At 38.9% G+C, this 19081-nt stretch overlaps 1 protein-coding gene across 9 annotated transcripts in view; it reads right to left on the reverse strand.

Moving 5' to 3' along the window:
• Window positions 1-583: 583 nt before the first annotated feature.
• Window positions 584-19081, reverse strand: part of LDB2 (LIM domain binding 2) — a 217620-nt gene continuing 199122 nt past the window's right edge. Inside the window, exons 6-8 of one of the 9 annotated variants that reach the window (XM_050338340.1) lie at window positions 12112-12235; window positions 10870-11012; window positions 584-1870 (exon numbers count right to left, since the gene is read on the reverse strand). In XM_050338340.1, coding sequence (XP_050194297.1) covers window positions 1640-1870; window positions 10870-11012; window positions 12112-12235 — 498 coding nt within the window. In that variant the 3' untranslated portion in view covers window positions 584-1639. Of the gene's footprint in view, window positions 1906-4563; window positions 4707-10863; window positions 11016-12111; window positions 12236-19081 lie in introns of those variants that run through there. The other 8 variants (XM_050338339.1, XM_050338337.1, XM_050338336.1 and 5 more) reach the window with 8 other exon arrangements.

Genomic DNA, 19081 nt, shown 5'->3' on the forward strand with positions numbered 1-19081 from the left:
CTCTCCCTGTGCTTGCCACTTGCAGGGTGCACCTTGCAGAGCTTCCCAGCTGCCCCAGGACGCAGGCATGTCCCTCTGTGCCTCCCGGCTCAGCCAAGGGGCTTTCCAGGCTGGGCTGCACCACTCCAGGGGTTTCGCTTGCTCGGTGAACAATGGATATGATAGCAAAGGGAAGAAAGAAGGAGGATTTTTAAAATCCTCTCAGTCCCAGCTGAGGGACTTATCATACAACTATCAGACAGTATTCAGCAGAGTGGAAATCCCTCTTCTGATAAGCCCTAGCCCTGAAAGGTGAGAGATGCAAAGTTCAGGATGGAGGTGTGCTGGTTGGATGCCCTGCACTCCCTCACACTTGGCTTTCCCAGCTGTAACCCACGCCTGGTGTTGAACATTGTTATTGTTGAAAAAGATCATCTAACCAAATCGAGCTGTGAGTGATTCACACCCAACTACAGACCTTCCCTTTTGCTGGAAACAGACTGAAATTCAGTGAAACACTATTTCAAAAAAATCCTGGTGTGTGCTTCTGCACATGGGCACGTGTATTTTGCATGCAAGGAACTGTAAATGCACTGCATAAGAGCACATTTGTTAACACAGTTTATTGGCACACTTATTGGCAAAGCATACATAAAATACAGTTGTATTATATAACACACTGACTCACCGTGTCTTTACATAATGAGTTGAACATATTAATATGTAAATGAAAAAAATTAGTTTCTTTTATAAAGTTTCACATAAATACACCGGAATTAAAAAAAAAAAAAAAAAAAGAAAAGTAAAACAAAAAATGAGGGCTTTACAAAAATATTATACAAGAAATATACTATGAAAAGAAATAACAACAAAGCCAACTCAGATACAATAATAAAAACACAAAAGTTTTAGATTTATTAAGCTGCCCACAAAGTTAATGGATTACATGGCTTTAAAATATCTGGATCGACAGCAATTTTACAAAGCATAAACTCTCATAGGACTGGGTGTCTTTTTCCACATAAAAATATTTCTCATGTCTTCGATGAAAAAAAGACATTTCTTGTTTCAGTATTTTTATTAAATGATGGATAGAGTATCTACTGGCATCAGCTAAATGTAAATTAAAAATGCTGGATCCTTTATATGATTAACTGATGGAAGAAAAGTTAAAGAAAGAACGAAAGTTACTTTAAATTACTTTTCCTTAAAAGCTGATCTTTTTCTGAAACAAGAAATTTCAGGTGCAAGTTGAAAAGCAGAAAATATATTACAATTGTAAAAAGTTTTACATAGTTACGTTAATGAGATCCTGAGCACTGATGACTTTAAAATATGGCCATTGTTTGATGAGGAAAAAAACAACCCCTTCCAATAAAATGCACTGTCAGAAATTTTTCATGAGATGCTGTATCATTTCCAATTATTTTAATCGAGGTCAGTGCCAGTATCATGTTGTATGAGAATGCTTCCAAGGTATGTATATGGAAGCTTATTCAAGAGTTTTTCCTAATGAAAAAGAATTGGATAGCTTTAGTTTAGAAATAGATACTGTATAATTTGAAAGGTGTTTCTTTTAAATTTTATTTTGAAGAATGCTGTGAAACAGTAATTAATAACCCACTGACATACATTGCAGTGGGTACGGCTGCAGGATAACCTATTGGGAAGCTTGTGGTGTGGGGTTTTCAGATTTAGTCTCCTGGTTAGCAGGAGGTTTGCTGTTCCATGGGCTGTTATTTCCCAGTGCAGGTGAATTGTTGAAATCTTCTTCATCATCCATGCCATTTGCTGCATCATACTGTGTGTTCTCTAATCTAGTGATAAGCCTTTCGTCTTCATCCCCAAATTCGCCTCCCATCAGAGTTGGTTCTCCTACCACCATCACATCCTGTGAACAGCACCCAATATTTGTTATATGGAAACCTTGAGAGAGAAAAAATCAACTTAAAAAAATTATGTTAGAGAATTTGCATCGCTTAACTTTGTGATATTTGAACAACAGAGTTAAAAGTTCCTGCATAGTAGGAAGCAGGAGACAGGCTTACACTTTATTTCTAATTAAATGAAAAGCTGTAACACATCTCTCTAGCTGCATGCTCGTGGCTCTGGATCTCAGAAACCCCAGAACTGAAAAGCAGGTAGACTGAAAAATGTGCCTGATTTTAAGCAAATAAGCAGGCTATGAAACTGCCTTTAAACTCCTCCTTGAAATATTTAGCCTTTATCCAGTAATTCTTTCCTAAGCCATTTTCTTTGGAAAGGCACCAGGGTGCATCTCAGTTGGAACTTGGCGGTATGTGTATTTTAGAAGTAGTTTAAAACAAACTGCATTTCTTATCCTCAGACTTCTCAAATGTGGAGCACAACACTCTAATAAAGATGGTAACTCTCTAATCCATAGCCAGCCAAGCCCTTTTACGCATCTAATATACTTGACATTCTGCTACTTAATTATGGTAATTAATTTAGGTAAAGTTTTCGATAAAAACAATGTTCACACTGATTTGACAATTTGCATAGCTAATTAAGTCATTAGCAAAAACCTGCTGATTGCCAACAAGCCCTGAATTTACCATCTGTTATTTCATGGTGCCTGTCACCTAACTCCATGTAGGCAACCCTGCCGCCAATCTGTGCAGTAAGAGGACCAATCTGTCCAGCTGGTACCGTAAAAGCAAGATGAAGAGTGCTAATTATAATTACACTGATGAAGCTGGTAGTCATCAGAAATAAAGCATGCAAGAAAGACAGAATTCATCTAATCACTGCTTTAAGTACAAATTGTCCTTCCATGAAAACAAGTAAACCGCCTACTGTACTCCAGTGCATCACAGATTTGCTGCAAAAAACCTAAGCAGCACGGGATAGAAAGGTGCAAACTTGAGATTGGAAAGCAAAGGTGCAAAGCCAGAGAGCTCTCTTGTTCTCTCTGTTCAATGAAGAATCAGGCTGCTGTGCTAACTGCTAAAGAAATATGTGGGATGCATCTTTTCATGCAGCTCAGGTGTCAGGGCATCAGCTAGTGCTTGGTAAAAGTGCAGTAATTCCAGATGTCTAGCTTCGTTCCTGCTGATTTAACAAGCCCTTCCAAGAATCCTAGTGAACAACAGATTCATATTTTAAAGTATCTGTTCCTCCTTTTGAATGTAAAAGCATTTGTAAAAAGCAAACAGAAGACACGTTTGCATTTAATAAGGTTTCTTTTTAATCAGATGTGTACTTCCTTCACCACAGAACAACACAAATTATTGCCTTTAAATGTTTATACTATTTTTTGAAATCCCTCAACAAAGGCTGGCGTGATACAGAAGAATTTTTGTATCACATTTTCAGCCTATGCTACTTAAAAAATTTTTGAGTATATGGAAACTGTTACATGACTTCTTCTCCACTTTCTATATTTTGTTACTCTGTATATCCATAAAATATTTGGTTAAGTAAAACTCACACATGGCTTTAAGACATAGAAGTTTTAAAGACAAAGGTGTTCATAAGCAAAAGTTTATTCTAATTTATTCCATCCCTCTAAACAACAAGACAATATATAGTGTGCACTGCTGAACCAGACCTGACCCATTGTATTGCGAGAGCATTAATGACAAGAGAGACCTGGCAGAGGACAGCAGGTTGGGTTTGAGGTGTGCAGTGTGATATTGCAGGCAAAAAGACCAGAGTGGCTGAAACACAGAATCACAGACCGAGGTGGCAACAGTTTGTTTTACTTCAATGCTTTTGAGTACAGGCCTCAAGTTCTCCCTGTTGCCACACCAGCAAGAGGTCAGTGACTTGGATGAGACTTAGAGAAGCGCATCAAAAATCACTATGGGGCTAGAACAGCTGGCTGGGGAGGCCACATGAAAGAATTAAATATGTATTACATCCACCAAATGATTGGGAGGGGTAAATATGCTTAACAACTGCAAGTGCTGAAAGGAAGATGATCACTTTAGGCCAATCTGAGGAGATGTAAACTAGGGTACTATGATGATATTAAGCGAACGAAAATGTAATCCCCACTGCTAAGACAAAATTCCTGTTACTGATAATGGCAGACTGAGGATTAATGACCCCACTGGCACAGTGCTAACTTTGCTGCTCAGGTCACCTAATGCTGGGCTGGGAAAAATCTCAATCTGTGGTAGGAAACATTTGTGCATCAGTGGGGAGATGTTCAATTACCTTGTAACTACTTCCATCTCTAATTTCTCAGATTCTTTGCAAATATTATTCCTTTAGCATAATGACATCCACTGAGAGGGCAGTTTGCATTTCTATTTCCCTCCATGCTATGAAGAGTCTCTTTCTCTCTCTCTCTGGGAATTAAACTACAATTATACTAAGGTTAGTGGAGTTTTCCCTCATTCTATTTAAAAGATAGATATCACAGCATTAGTTACAGGACATTTAAAAAAAAACACCTTGACAATCTTGCCACTTATGTCAGGCAAAAATAGTGTCTCAGGAAGCGCACATGCTGTTTCCTCCCCAGAGGATTCTGCTCCTTAGATTGAAAGCTGAAGACCCCACCAAGTGCACCCCATTGAACCTCCACTCACTAGATCCCGTGCAATGACCACCAACCTCTGAGGAGGACTGGAAGTGACTCCTTTTAGAGCCCCTCAATGCTTCTCCTTAAATTGGCCAGTGGGGGTCACTGCTGTTGAATGACACAAGGCTCCATCCCTCCCAGGGTTGAGGCTGCAGCTCTGGAGTGCTCCTAGCTCCTGCTCATGGAGTGAGAAGCAGAATCCAAGAATTAAACCCTAGTCTCTTGCACGGCAGCACACACTGCTATGGCCTAGTTATGGTAGCACATATTTGACTAGATTAGTTTAAAAAAGATTTAGACTGTAGTCACTCAATCTTATTAATTTACTCTGTGATTAGAAACAATATTTTTGGTCAAGGAATGTCTCATGATAGTAAAATATGGTTGCAGTGAAGCACTATAAATAAAGCAGTGGTTGTTTTACATTGTGTGATAGAAATGTATTATTTTATAATATAACCACAAAAGCAGCTTTCATGTATATCATACCTTTCATCCTGAAATAACCCTAGTTGCCATCCAAACTTAAATTGATGCATAACAACTACACACAGAGGTCACTTCATACACAACTCAAATACAAGCACTTCTATTTAACAGACCGGTCGCTTCTCAGGCTTCATCTTTTTTTATACCAAGATTCAAAATTTAGCTCTGCTCTGCCCAGTTATGTAACTAAACTCTTTTAGTTTATCACCCTGTACCTAAACAATGTATTAGTGAAGTCTGGAGGTAAAGAAGTCTGGTGGGCCATATAAAATTCCCCATCCCTACGCCTGCTATCTTTGCTCCTGTTAATACGTAGCCCCGCCCAGTGTGTTACAGTGATTAGTTCATAGTTCAGGTGTCACAGTCCTCAGAAGTAGATGAACGGTGCTTCACAAGCCTGAGATAACTAAAAATGCCCAACACTAGCAAATATATTGTTCAAGCACGTGTCATACTCCAAGGACTGCAAGTTGCACTAGTTCTAGCAGCTCACGTACCTCTAGTGCTAAGTCAAAAGAAGAAGGGTACCTCCTCCTGCTTTCCTTCTTATGGAATTGTGTTAGTGGTGATTATTTTAATAACTGACTTCTTAGCTCCTTACCACAAAAAATTATTAATCACTGAGAGACCCAATGCTGCCCATACACATCATGTTCACTGCTTCCACTACAAAAACATCAGACTGACGATGGTGTTGAAATGATCTATAGAAACAGAACTGACATTTTAATTAGGCTTCAGAGTAAACACTTTCTAGAGGAAAATCTTTCACATCTCATCATAATCCTCCCTGTTAACTTGACATTCTGGTCTTGTTTGGAATATTTTTTCCTAAAGTGCAGAAACTGTAAACCAATTTATTCTCTCTCATCTCCTTATGACTAAATCTTGGATTCTGAATTGCACAGTTCTGAGACATGGGATAATTTCTGACACTAATCTCTGGCCTTGGAACTGTAGTTCTGGTTCTACAACATCCGTTACAAACCACCTAAACCTACCCTCTGTTTCTGAAACACATAAGAAATTGTATTGCTCCCTTCCACATTAGCAGGTTTTTTTATGGATTTGGTTTCTGAGGAGCTTACAGAGAACTACAAAGAGAAAGAGAGATTACTGAGGTATGTAACTTGCTTAAAGAGTGCAAGGAGGTTCTAATTATGGCTCTGGATGCAACAAAGAACGTTTGATTTACTTAGTGGCATTTAGTGGTGCTTTATTCTTTCCAACCCAAATGATATTTCACTGGATTCATGGTTACAACACTACACTCAATAGAATCTTCATTAGTAAATGAAAGCAAAATCCAACTATTAATTTCTGTGCTGATGACTTGGAGCAGCCTGGAGCAATGGTTCTTACAGTTTGTGAGAGTTCTGCATTGCTGTCAAATTTCAAATATATGAAAATGGATCAGTGTGCCCTGTTTTTATTAAACTTAACAGAAAGTGATATTTATTTGATGATGGGTATATACACCCTTCTGATGATCTTGCATATACTTGTAATCCACAGATCACAGTGAACAAGTCACTATTCTACAGTACAGGAGCCTGGACTTGCAAGAAAGTTTTATTTGAAACAGAAGAGAATGAAAAATGCTAAGGATTATGATTTTAGCCAGTAAAGAGGCTTGAAAACTGAGCAAAGACTTGGGAAAACACTGCAGCTTGCTTCAAATATCAGAGGAAATGATTAGTGCTGTGCAAGTGATAAGGCAATGGCACACCCAAATTAGATAACTAATTTATTTGAATCATAGAAGTCTGACATTAGAAAGGTTTTCTATGAATCTTGCAGGAGGAGTTTGCCCATCTTTGTTTAGAGAAAAGAGGAAACTGGTAACTCCAGTTTCTGCTCAGGGGGCTAATGTTTCTTCCAAAGATCAGGTGTGATTAAGAACATGAATAAACCCAAAACTAGTTTAAATTACTGGCACCTGCTGAGGCTAAGGCACCTGAGTGAACTACAGCTTCTCAGTCCCTGTTCTGTCAGTTTTCTTTATGCACTAAACCCTGCCAATGAAGTACTGAGCCTGCACCTATGAGGGTTTGAGAAAAGAAAACTTCTGGTGAGAAAAATGTTTCTGTGTTTGTGCTATTGGAGTGACTTCAGTGGGATTGAGTTCTACTTTCAGCACACTACAGTGTGTTGCCTCAGCACCTACAGGATTCAGGTCAAAAGCATCACTGGACAAGCAATGAGCCAACCTAGGTATGAGTTGTGTGGTGCAGTAATGAAGCACACTGGCTAACTACATTTGTTTTAAGAATGTGGGAAATATGTAGGAAATATGGAATATGTAGAAAAGATATTAAACATGGGACTTGGGCCACAAGAGTTATGTTGACAAGAGATGAGTGTGCAATCAGTAGGTTGAGACCTAACAAAATCACAAAAATCAATGTTTTTCCCCCCATCATAAGGGAAAATGGGTGCAGTAGAGTGCAACTGTCAAAAGGGCAAGACTTTGTATTTTATTTACCACAGTTTAGAAAGTATAAACAATAGTTAGAGACAAAAGAACGGACTAAGACTGAACCTTTTCAAATTACTGATGAGAGGGAAGATGCATACCCACCCACTGGCAGAGACCCTTAAGACGCTTTTAAAGACTGTGTTATTAAAGATGTATCAGAATGTGTCAGTGCTGTGAAAGTGCTAATCAATTTAAAGCAACACAAAGAGCACAAATGATACTGATTGATTAGGCTTCACCAACCGAGCATCAGGGTGCAGTGCCAACCTGACCCATGCATGGAAATACAACCACATCATTTCACTTTCTGGGCTTGGCTCTGTACTGTCAGCACTGTCCCTGCCTGAAGAAATGATCAACAAATAATGCAGGTAGAAGAAATGGCACATCCTCCTCCTCCAACTAGAAGAATGTGTATGTGACAAGTACCATTCCCTCTCATTAATCAAGGTTGGCTCAGCCCAATGTATTTATCTGAAGAGCTGGAAGGGGCTGTGGGGAAAATGACAAAACTCTGAGAAGTTTCAAGCTTTGCCACAGCTGCTGGTACTTCAGCTGTTTTCTGGACACTACCCTGAACATGACACTTGCCTCTCCAGGCATGAAGACCTCATTAAAAAAACAGAAGTTAATGATGTGAATGAGGTGTGGATGAGCTGAATGGTAAGTTCACACATTTGCCAGAGTGTACAAAGCATTACTGTAGGAGCAAAACTAAATAATTATGAATGTTCTAAACCAAGATTACATAGAATAGAAGCTAAGAAAACATTGTCTAAACAGGATTATTTTAGTATCAGAGAGAAAACAACACAGAAGTGTAAAAGTGACAGGAAATTTGTAATTAGATATGACTATGGTGGAGAGACTGACTTTGCTGGCTGAGAAGAAATCATTGGAGAAAAAGAAAAAGCTGGACCTCATATTAGTTCAGATTTGATGTGGATATGAGCCCATTTTCAGGGTTCTCTAGAGTGGAAGATGAGAAAAACTAGGTCTGGTTATGTGAGTCATCTGGATAGAAGATGCAGTGATTCCATTCCTCTTCTCTAATAAGGAGGAGGGAAATCCTTTTAACACTGAAAATGAATTATTTCAGTAGGGTTTTGAGGTTTCTTATACTGAGCAAGACAGTCACAAAAAGCTGTATGGCCAAATGAAGCTTTTAATGGGTTGAAAACTGCCAAATTGTGTTCAAGGATCTCGTCTTCTATTGCATAAGGGAAACCAAACATTTACTACTAAATGATACACTTCAAGGTACAGTTACGGGAAAGAAACAGAAAGCAAGTTACTGCTACCTGCAGATAACTTCAGAAAGCAGTGGTATGCCTGTAATAATGTCCACTTCAAAGAATGCATAATTTTGAAGAAATGTGATAACAGCTCTCTATTAAGCTGAAAAGCATCGAATAGTTTTGCACCAAAATATCCTACTGCTAAAATTATTTCGAGTTCTGTCTACTCTACAGGGTGGCCCAACCATCAATTCCATCTGGTTTGCTATCTTTGCTGTGGGGAAGATAGAAAGAGCTGTTAGTATGTCAAATCAAACAGCTAAGCATTTCCCCTTTGCAGATGGAAAAGAAGTGTCCTAAAATGGAACCTGATCCTCCATAGGAAAGAGTTTGGACCATTTTGCTACTCTGGTACAGAAAGAAAAGAATATTGAAAAACATTGACTATGCAACATCCTGAAAGTAAATGAAGGCTAAAAATCCATCCCTCATACCATGATAAACTTCACCAGTGTGTCTCAGATGCTCAGGTATCATCTCCATCAGGAAGAGCAGCCTTGACTACTTCATCTGTCAGGAGTAGCCTTTCAGTACCTGAAGTCAGCTTCGATATCAGCAGGAGTGACAGGTAACTATCAGAGGGCTTAATTATACTCATACACACAAGTACACATGGCTACCACTGAAGCCAACAAAAGTTGTCTCTCCAGGGAGGGGCAGGATGAAGAGTGGCAGGGGATCAGATTCTGGTCTTACTGAACTGAACTCAGAGCAGGAAGTAGCTGAGATAAAGTGATTTTATTGTCTTTTAAACTTGGGAGACAGCAGGGAACTAAACGGTTGCTCAGTTTTGCACTTAGTTGCTGGTTTTTTCTTAAATATGTTTGAATATTGATCCAAGCAGTTTTGTAGCAGATGTTGTCAGTGAGTCAGAGTGGTCCCTGTCACCAGGGGAGCAGGTAGCTGGCTTCTAACTGTTTTGTGCTGCCAGAAAAACACAGAGATGCCTATATTAGGGAAAGAATCTGTCTCTGGGGATGCGAGTCATGTGAAAATGTTAATATGACAAGGAGGAAATATGAGTTTAATGTACTGAAGCCCAAAGCTTCTGTAAACTAGTGGATTGCTGAATCAGTTGCTAAACAAAAAAATCTTCATTTCATTTCACTGATGTTAGTCTACTTTTTTTATCTGGGTATTCAAGCTTCCTAGGAAGTGTCTGCTCTGTGCTAACAAAAGGCCTATATTCTTTGTCAGGTTTCAGAGGAGACCTAGTCCTTTCCTATCTGCTGATCAGAAATCCAATAAAAATGCCTGCATGTTATTCCCATGGTATGACTTTATGTTTCCTATAATATGAAATTAATTTCACAAGCTTTAAAATGCATAAGCTATCTCCTTATTGACTAAAGCACACTTTGTTGCAATTTGGGGACTGATTACCCCTATATTGTGAATAAGGCAGTAAACGTGACATTATTAGTGCGGGTACAGCTACTCCTCTGGAAATGACTCGGTGTCTCCCTATACAATTAGGATTTCAACAGTTAGAGCTATCAGGGCTCATAAGCTGAGAGCCATATTCCAAGGGATCTACCCTCTGCAAGTGGAGTGGTTGGAAAAAGAGATAACCCTTTCAGGTAAGTTAATTCATAACCTGTTCCTGTTCAGCATCTGAACCTGGCACCAATTAGAAATAAGGTACTAAAGTAGAGAGACCAGCAGATTCCTCAGGTATGACTGCCCTGCACCACAGGGACACATCCTCACTTAGCACCTAGCAGACAGAAGTCTGCAAGGCTCTTGCTATATCTAAAAACACGAGGCCCAATCTAGTCCCACCACTAGTGGAAGGACTCCCATTGAAAAGAAGAGGAGCTGGCCCAGGCCTTTAAAAAATCATATCTGATCCTCAGGACACCTGGGTTTGAGGGTCCTTTGTTAAAGCTGCACTGCAGAACAGTTCCTTCACATCTCTTCACTAATTCCCCAGCTTCCACAGCACGCTGTGCAAGATTGCCTTTTGCTTGTGACAGTTTTGGCTCAAGAATGCACCTTCTTTACAGTGTAAGGAAAGAATAAAAGCACCGTAAGTGATTCAGGCCTAAAAGGAAAGCGAGACTTACAGGTACCTGACTTGATAGACTCAGGTTTGCAGCAGCTGACTTTTTCTTGCTGTTGGTACTATTTGCATTGTTCCCAGCACTACTGTTGGAAGTGCTGCTGGTAGAGTTTTTCCTTTTTCTCCGTTTGGTGGTCGGTTGTCTTGTGGGTTCTGCTGCAATAAAATGATAAGAAGGAAAGCAAATGGCAGACACTGTAAAGCATGAACTAAAATGATCCATAAGCAGAAGTGCTAGAATATTTTTTCATCTAGTTTTAAATTTCCTAGTTAAATACTAGTAGTAGCAGATTTAACATATAAACCATAGAATGATATTTGGACCCAAACCAATGGAATCTGCTTTCAATTTTGTGTAATGGATTACCAAAGCTTATTGTCCCACCATCATCTATAAAGACACTTGAAAGTGTTTTACCAATGGGAGTATCATGAGAACTGTTACGGTGCTCAAAGTGACTGTGTAACTTGCTGAAGGTGACACAGCAAGCAACAGTGCTAAACAAAAATCCAGGTCTTACTCTGATGTAGGGTACAGCCTCAACTGGCCCAGCCAGAGAGAAAGGCTGAGGTAGCTCTCTACCCTACTGCTGAGCACACAAACAACTACCATTTAAGCTCCTTGTGCCTCTGACTGTGGCCTTCACCTTTAAATCAGCCACTCCCCAGAGAGCACTGCTGAATGCCATTTCCCTGCAAACCTTCAAAACTCAGGCCAAAACAGGACAATTACCACAGCTTTGCTTAAACTGGCAAAGAACAGAGGGGCAATTGTACTTCTCAAAATTTGACCTGAGCACCCGTGCGAATAGTCTTAGATACACAAACCTTTATAATCTGAAAAAAAGAGAAAATTATTACTATTTTGAGGTGTAAGAAGAAGGAGATTAGGTTCAGGCCTGTAAATAACTTTATATTAGTCTCAAAGACAATTAATTATGAATTGTAGCTGTAATTTCAGAGTCACAGCAGGAAGCTGGATTACATAAACGATGAATTCTAATGGAGCCAGTAGGCATTTTGCATTCCATCTACACATTTTTTTGTACTAAATTATATCCCAGTCATAGTGAAACCATCTGAATGTGCACATCTATAAATCAGTTGTGTCAGACAAATCATAAAACATCAGAATAATTTTCAGGCTTGCTTTTGGAGCAGTGCTAATTACTTTCCTTTAGAAGTAAATTTTCCTATTGTTTCTCCATTAAACTTACTGTAAAATAAGTGGAATACTGGAAATGAAACATACCTGGTGGGGCCACCATTCTCTGCCATTTTTGAAATAAGCAAGTCTTCAAGCAGTCTCGAGGACTTAGATTGTAAGTTTTATGTCTTGACATCAGTTCCTGCATTGGCTCCAGTATTACACACAACTGGAAGAAAAAATCAGAATCGAACAATTTCATCCAAGCAAAGCACAAGTTGATCTGTATTTACATAACTGGAAATCATATTGCTGCTTTTTTTTTTTTTTTACTCTTGCTAACTGAGTATGACTGTAAAGTTCAATTTAACCTGCACTGGAATTGCAGGATAAAACTCTGAATTGGGGAAACTTTTGCTCACTATTTGCTATCTTAAGTATTTTTTAGATATATCAGATAAACTTCATCTCTGGTCTTTCAGGCTACAGAGATTTCAGAAGACTAGGAGATGTTCATGCTTGATTGCTAAATCTGCAACGAATAATTAATAAATAATAAAATGCCCATAGTGGGTTATCATCCCCACACAGCAAAATGTACACACAATGTTCTTCTGACCTGCTGCACTCCAGAAAGAGGACTTCTCATAAATGATCTTTCATCTTCCTATTGCACCCAAAATAATTCAGATAATTTTGGAGGGTTTTTTGTGTTATGAGGACTATACATTCTCTTCCTATGACATGAATGTCACATCCGAGAACAAAGAAAAGTGTTTTATTTTCCTTGTCTGCTTGAATGCTGCATGTATAAGGTGGAGATTTCTGAAAACAAATGGAATTTCAAGCAAGCACTTCTCTTTTTTAAATCGTCTTATATATTTTCTATCTGTTCACTTAATAATTAAAATCACTGTTCACTGCTTTTTTTAGAGCATAAAGAACCCTGAGCTGGTTTCTCTTCTCTCCTATTTATCACCACAGATCATTTCCAGTCATTTAAACCTCATGAAAAACCACAGAAGAATACAGAACTGCACACATATAATTGAGAGGTTACTCTTGCTTGCAGGATCCTTGGTTTTCAGTCATCCTACATGAGAAAAAAAAAAATCCAGGTTGACCCATAGGTTCCACGAGAAGTTTGCAGGGTTGGCACATGTAAGGTAAAGGCACTCTACTTACTGAGCACATATGAGAAAGAAGTATCTGGCACAGAATAAAAATGGACTTTGCATGCCATTTTTAGTCACTTTTCAAAGCAGAACTGCATTTAGAAGCAGGGGCAGGGTTTTTTTTTAACCAACAGTGAAAGTAAGTTGATCGAGTTATCAGAAGTTAGAATGGCAACCCTAGAAAGGCATAACTTAGGCCAAGTCTTTTTTTTTAGTTATTTACTTAATTTTAACAAGTTCTGCTGAAGGAGCATCTAAGATTTAGTTCAGGAGGAGATGTTTTCCCTTCATGCTTTTACAAATACATAAGACAGGACACAAATTCTTCTCTCTGTGCTGCAGAGCTGATCAATGTTTGCTCCATTCTGCCCGTGTGCACCCCACTCTCGTCCATATAAATGGAGATGCAAAGTATGCAGGAAAAAAAGCTGAAAGGGAGCTGCCATGAGGACTAAGAGACTAATTCAGCATTTAAATATTACTCTGTATTGGCACTGCCATTTGATGAGCCTTTCATTAACAGCAGTTAAAAGAGAAATAACATAAAGCAGCAGGGAGAATGAAGAGCTACAGTATGAGAAATTATTTTTTTCCAGTTGCAGAAATTGAATCTGCAGTTGCCTCATTGACTTTTTTCTTACATAGAGTTTTTTGCATATTTTTTGTAGATAGATATCTACAAGATAATGTAATATTCAGAGAGCTGCTATCAGATCTTTGCTGTCACTTTGGGCTCAGATTTTCCTCTAGCTCAATATTCTAACAAAAATTAAGAGCATCAGGTCTTAAAATATGTTTATGCTGTGAAAGATCTGTTGTATTTTGAGATCTTATTCAATTTATTCTGAAACCAGCAGACACTTGCTCAGGTTTTGTGCGTGTGTGTGTGTGTGTGTGTGTGTGTGTGTATGTGAGAGAGAAAGAGAGAGATTCATGATAGCATGGACACCATTGTTTTGGTTCTCAGAAGTCTGGGTTTCTGGCATGGCTGCCTAAATTTTCTCATTATAAGCAGATAGCTGGATAATTCTGAACAAACTAGTTACCCTGGGCAGAGCACGAGATTCACACAGCTCTACTGCTGCTGGGACTAAAAATCTGTAAATATACACATCGGGTCTTCCAAGATTTCCTTAGGGACACTTTATTCATGACACATTGACTCCTCCCTATATATTTACTATTGGCAACAAAGAGAATGTTTCTTTATCATCTTGGCAAAGATATTTTCTATTGTGCTCTAACTGTAATGTGCACTGAAAACTATGCTGTCCCTGCCACCTGTAGATATCTTCATTGCTAGTCCTGTCTATAATCTCTTTCACTTCACACACAAGACAAAATGGGTTACAGACCCAAAATGTAGAAATGTCTGACTGACCTCACATGCACAGAGTCAAAATATGAGCACAGAGGGACTTACACTAGGACATGGGACAGTCTCATCTTCTGGATATTTGGGAGCTGTATGGACTCTTGTGAATTTCTCTTCTGGTTTGGGGGAGTTCACTAACATTTTCTCCCTCTAAAGTCTGCAAACTGTAAGGTCAGCTTTGGATGCCTGAGTAATAGGAGGGTCTTGCACTCTATAGTTTTAAATGCATCTAGCTCATGTGAATTTGGCACAAGTGTTAAATGATCTGGATTAACAATGATTGATATTAAATCTCACAGTCTTTTTCAGTGACCTTTGAAACCTACTTGAAATCTAAAGTGACTCAAAACCAAATCCTTGAAAGAGGAAAAGATCGTGCTTCAATTATTTTAAGGCTGAGTAACTTGCCACTGAGCTTGGTTTATGCAAAAAGCAAGATTAAAAATGTGGGGACAAGGTGCATTTAAGAGCTTAGTTGGCCAAAACCACCTGCTATCTTCAACTACTACTGAGCAGGCTAAATGGCAGGCTGGGTTAACTGCATTATTTTACAGAGTGACATCTGAAACAAAGCTAACAACATGTTTTAAACTCCTACATTCATTGGCATATAGAAGAAGCCTGAATTTTAAACTGCCTAATCCCCACAGATCACCTTGTCTCACTCTGTGAGATTTCTTCAAAACATCCATTTTAACGTTTTTTTTTAAGCATTGGATAATACCAAAACATACAAGTCTTTACTGTAGTACTATATTTATAATATTTGGAACACCAACAAAACCAATCTCTTCTACAAGGAACTTCTTTGCAGCTTGAAATCAGTCACCCAGGAAAATACCCTAAAGACTTCAAGAATTTAGTGCAGTGATGATGTATGATTACAGAAATAATTTCTACATTCCTAGGAATGCAGAAATTTTCATGGTAATGCTTCACAAGACACAATTAGATATTTCCAATCTCCACGCTTAGGCAACACTAAAGGTGGGACTCATTTGCCCGCAGGTGTTTAGTGCCAGATGAAATGTCCTAGGTGATGCAGAATCTGATCCACCAGGTCACTCTTGCTGTCCCAGAAGACCTGGATGTTTCAGGCACTAGAACACGTCTTAATCCCACGGGCAATTGAACAAGGCCCAAAATTCAAAGAAAATTTATGTTTCTTTTAGCCTTTAAAGCATATTTGGAACAACGTGTATCATAGGAGATTAGATATTTCCCCTCTGCACTACTAAAATCTGCTGAAAGAACTCCACATGATGCTTAGTATCCCAATATTATTAGAATTCGTTTCCAGCCATCTTTTCTTATTTGAGCTCATTGCTATGATGTCTGACCATTACTCAGAATCAGAAATTGCTGTTTCACTGCCATAGCTGCAAGGAGGAGACAGCGATAGAGATGAACACAGCACTTCACAGAGAGAGAAGTCTTTGGCATGAGAAGCCTGTACTTGTGGGTGCCCAATGCACACTTTTTGTTACTACATAGAGTGACAGTGATTTTCTGATTTTCCTAGGGTTCTATACGGATCCTATGGACAATTCATCAGTTACAGGGCTTGGATCCAACTTGACAAAATGGTGATGTTATATCCTTGGGGCTCAGGGAGGTGAAAGTACAGAACATAATCAAACACTTTTTTTTTTCTTTTTTTTGGTGTTAGTAAAACACATCTGGAAGGATTTGATTTTTTAATGACTTTTTATTTTAGAGGAGAAGACTAGCATTTATAAGTTTCAAAACCCAGTGTGTTTTAAGAAGGGAGTTATATGAGGAGATACTGGAGGCACTGCAGACAGGGGCTAGAGGGTTCTGAGAATATGGGTCCACACATAATTTCCTGTAATACTTCAGTTATCAACAGAGCCCAAGCCAGTCTTCATCAGTAAGGGGGCCGTATTCAGCTCTGAGATCAGTCCAGTCACACCAAGGATAGTTTTAGCCTTCTGATTTTTGTTCTAATCGTGGGTTTTTATTCTATTCCGAGAACAGACACTCATTCTGGTAGCAGTGAAGATTTAGCAGAAAGACCGATGTGAAAGCTCTCTTTCACCTTACTTTTGCATACCATAAGCTTATGTATTCTATTGCTAATTTAATTAGCAATTACCGTCTTCAGTGAAATCTCCTGTCTCCACGAGATTTTTTCCATTTGCAGCAGGGAAGGAAGGTTGTGGGGCTGTTGGTGAAGGCGCTGCGGTCCTGCCGGCGCTGAGCTGCAGGTGGCAGAGCTGCCCCAGCTAACAGGCGTCCCTGCCTCCACGCCGGCAGCACAAAAGAACTGCAGCCCTTCGGTTTTTCAATGCTTTTTGCATTTTAAAGAGAAATCACTGAGACTCGAGTCTTGCAATACTTAGGTGGTGAGACTGACATAATCACACAGCCAGTTTCTTTAAATCAGGAAACATATCTGGTCAGTAAGTGCTGGACGGCCAACAAGTCCCACAGTCTACCAAAAGAAGCAAGTTTTAAGTATCTTCCCATGGTTACCCATTTTGTCTGTAAAACCATAAGTTTCACTAACCACAATTTAAAAAATGGAATTAACTAAAATTTTCATGTAGATGACACTTACAAATGTTAATGCATAATGTAACATCAGTTTTTCTGAATGAGCCAGCAAGGAACCAGGCAGCAACGAGAGTGTTCCCTGAAGTTTTACTGAAATGTACTTTTAACTCTTTAATGCTTGAAACTTCTCCTTGTTGAATGCCTGTATTAATCACTTGAAAATTACAGGAACTGCTGAAAATTCAGAGCTCATGGAAATTTACAACCTTTCTTAAAAGTGACAAAACCCACATTTGAATGGGAGTATTAATCACTGTCTAATGTTCAGGTAGGATGTTGACAGTGAAGGTGTACCTGGAATACAATGTACAGCCTTGAACGGGTTCAGTGCTTTCTTTTAGAGCTCATTTTTTATCCTTCACAAACATTCTGAGTTATTAACCAACGACTCTCTGGCATTTTATTTCTGTGCTGAAATGCAGTCTTCCCTCTGCATATCCTGTATGTGCTCTAGGGAAAACAGTCCAGTTGATGGTGCTAGTGAAATTTTGGCCCCAGTGCATTTCCCTGGGAAAGGCCCCACTTCTTCAGTGGAGCAGGATTTCTGAAAAGAACTGAAATGTCTCTGCCCACTGCTTTATACATAATGCACAGATACATATTTCCAGAGGTCCATGATATGTTACTGATACACCTGTGATTAGGAAGGGGACACATTATGGGAATTTTTTCAGTCTCTGTGAAACAGCTATACCTGGAAGTCTGACTTCCTGGATTGGTTTCAAAGCCCTGTATGAATGCTCTGCACTCCCAGCAGTATGGCACTGAAACAGGAACACATTGCTGCAGTCCTCGATAAAGTTCATTCTTTGGAGTTAGAAATAGAGAAGGCTTATAGCTGAGTTTAAATTTCTCTGCTTATGCTTGTTTTTCAGAATTAATGTTAGTATCATTTCTCTGCAGAACAGAGGGAGGAATGAAAATTTCCTAGGAACATATTGCTGCTTCTTTCACTGGCTGGCTTGCAATTCACTGCTCAAAATAGCTTGTGTTTTTTAAGGATCACATGTGAATACAGAACATTTTCATCTTTAAAACTGTCTTTGTTTTCCATTAAAAACATGAAGATATAAATGACAAGTGTTTTGGGTTTTTTCTGAACTGAAAGAAATGAGGTGTTTTTTTACATACTTGTTTCTCTGGAGGGGATTGCTTTGGCATTGTTCTAAGTTCCTGCCCAGTATGTCAAGTCAAATACAAGTCTCTTCCATCAGTACATTTCAGTGGATCAACTATATCTACGCTCCTTCCCTTCATAGTAGAATTTAAGCCAAAAGAAGGGGTTTTGAGATTCCCATCACTCAGCTTACTACCCTTGCGACCTGCTTTCCCTTTTTGAAGAGACACTGTGCACTCCTGCTGAGATGTGGATGCAAACAAATGTTCATTGTACTTCCCATGTAATGGTATACGTGGAATAAATATATGTTCAATTTTGGGATTTTGCAGTAGTTAGTGTAGCAAGCAGCAAATTCAGGAGGTGCTTCAACTTAAATTATAAACCCAGTAATTTTAACCTGAACATGCAAAATCCAGTCTGCACAAGATCATTTATTTTAGTGCAACCTTAGATGATCTTTGGGACAGAATGAAAAGGCAGCTCTTAGCCCCAATAGCTTAAGTTAGTCCAATACCACAGAGTAATCCCTGAACTGTTTACTATGACTGCTGTTCTCTCCATATTTCCAATTCCTTCTGCACCAAAGATTTTTAAATTGGCAGTGTATAAACAGACTGAAGTCCTTGGGTTTGCTACATAAGTAGGGAACAATATGAGCTTTTGGCATCTAGAAGGAGGTGGGAAATTGCTTGGAAGCACAGTAGGCACACCTACTGTATTAACTCCTAAATTAAATACATTTGATCTAAACAGATAGTAATGGAAAGGTTTGAACCTGTTGCCAAAAGTACTTTCTTTAGACTTAGACTTAAAATGTCATTGATATGA

Source organism: Myiozetetes cayanensis, unplaced genomic scaffold (assembly GCF_022539395.1).
Source record: "Myiozetetes cayanensis isolate MyiCay16 unplaced genomic scaffold, myiCay2020 scf7, whole genome shotgun sequence".
In the NCBI taxonomy this organism is placed as follows: domain Eukaryota; kingdom Metazoa; phylum Chordata; class Aves; order Passeriformes; family Tyrannidae; genus Myiozetetes; species Myiozetetes cayanensis.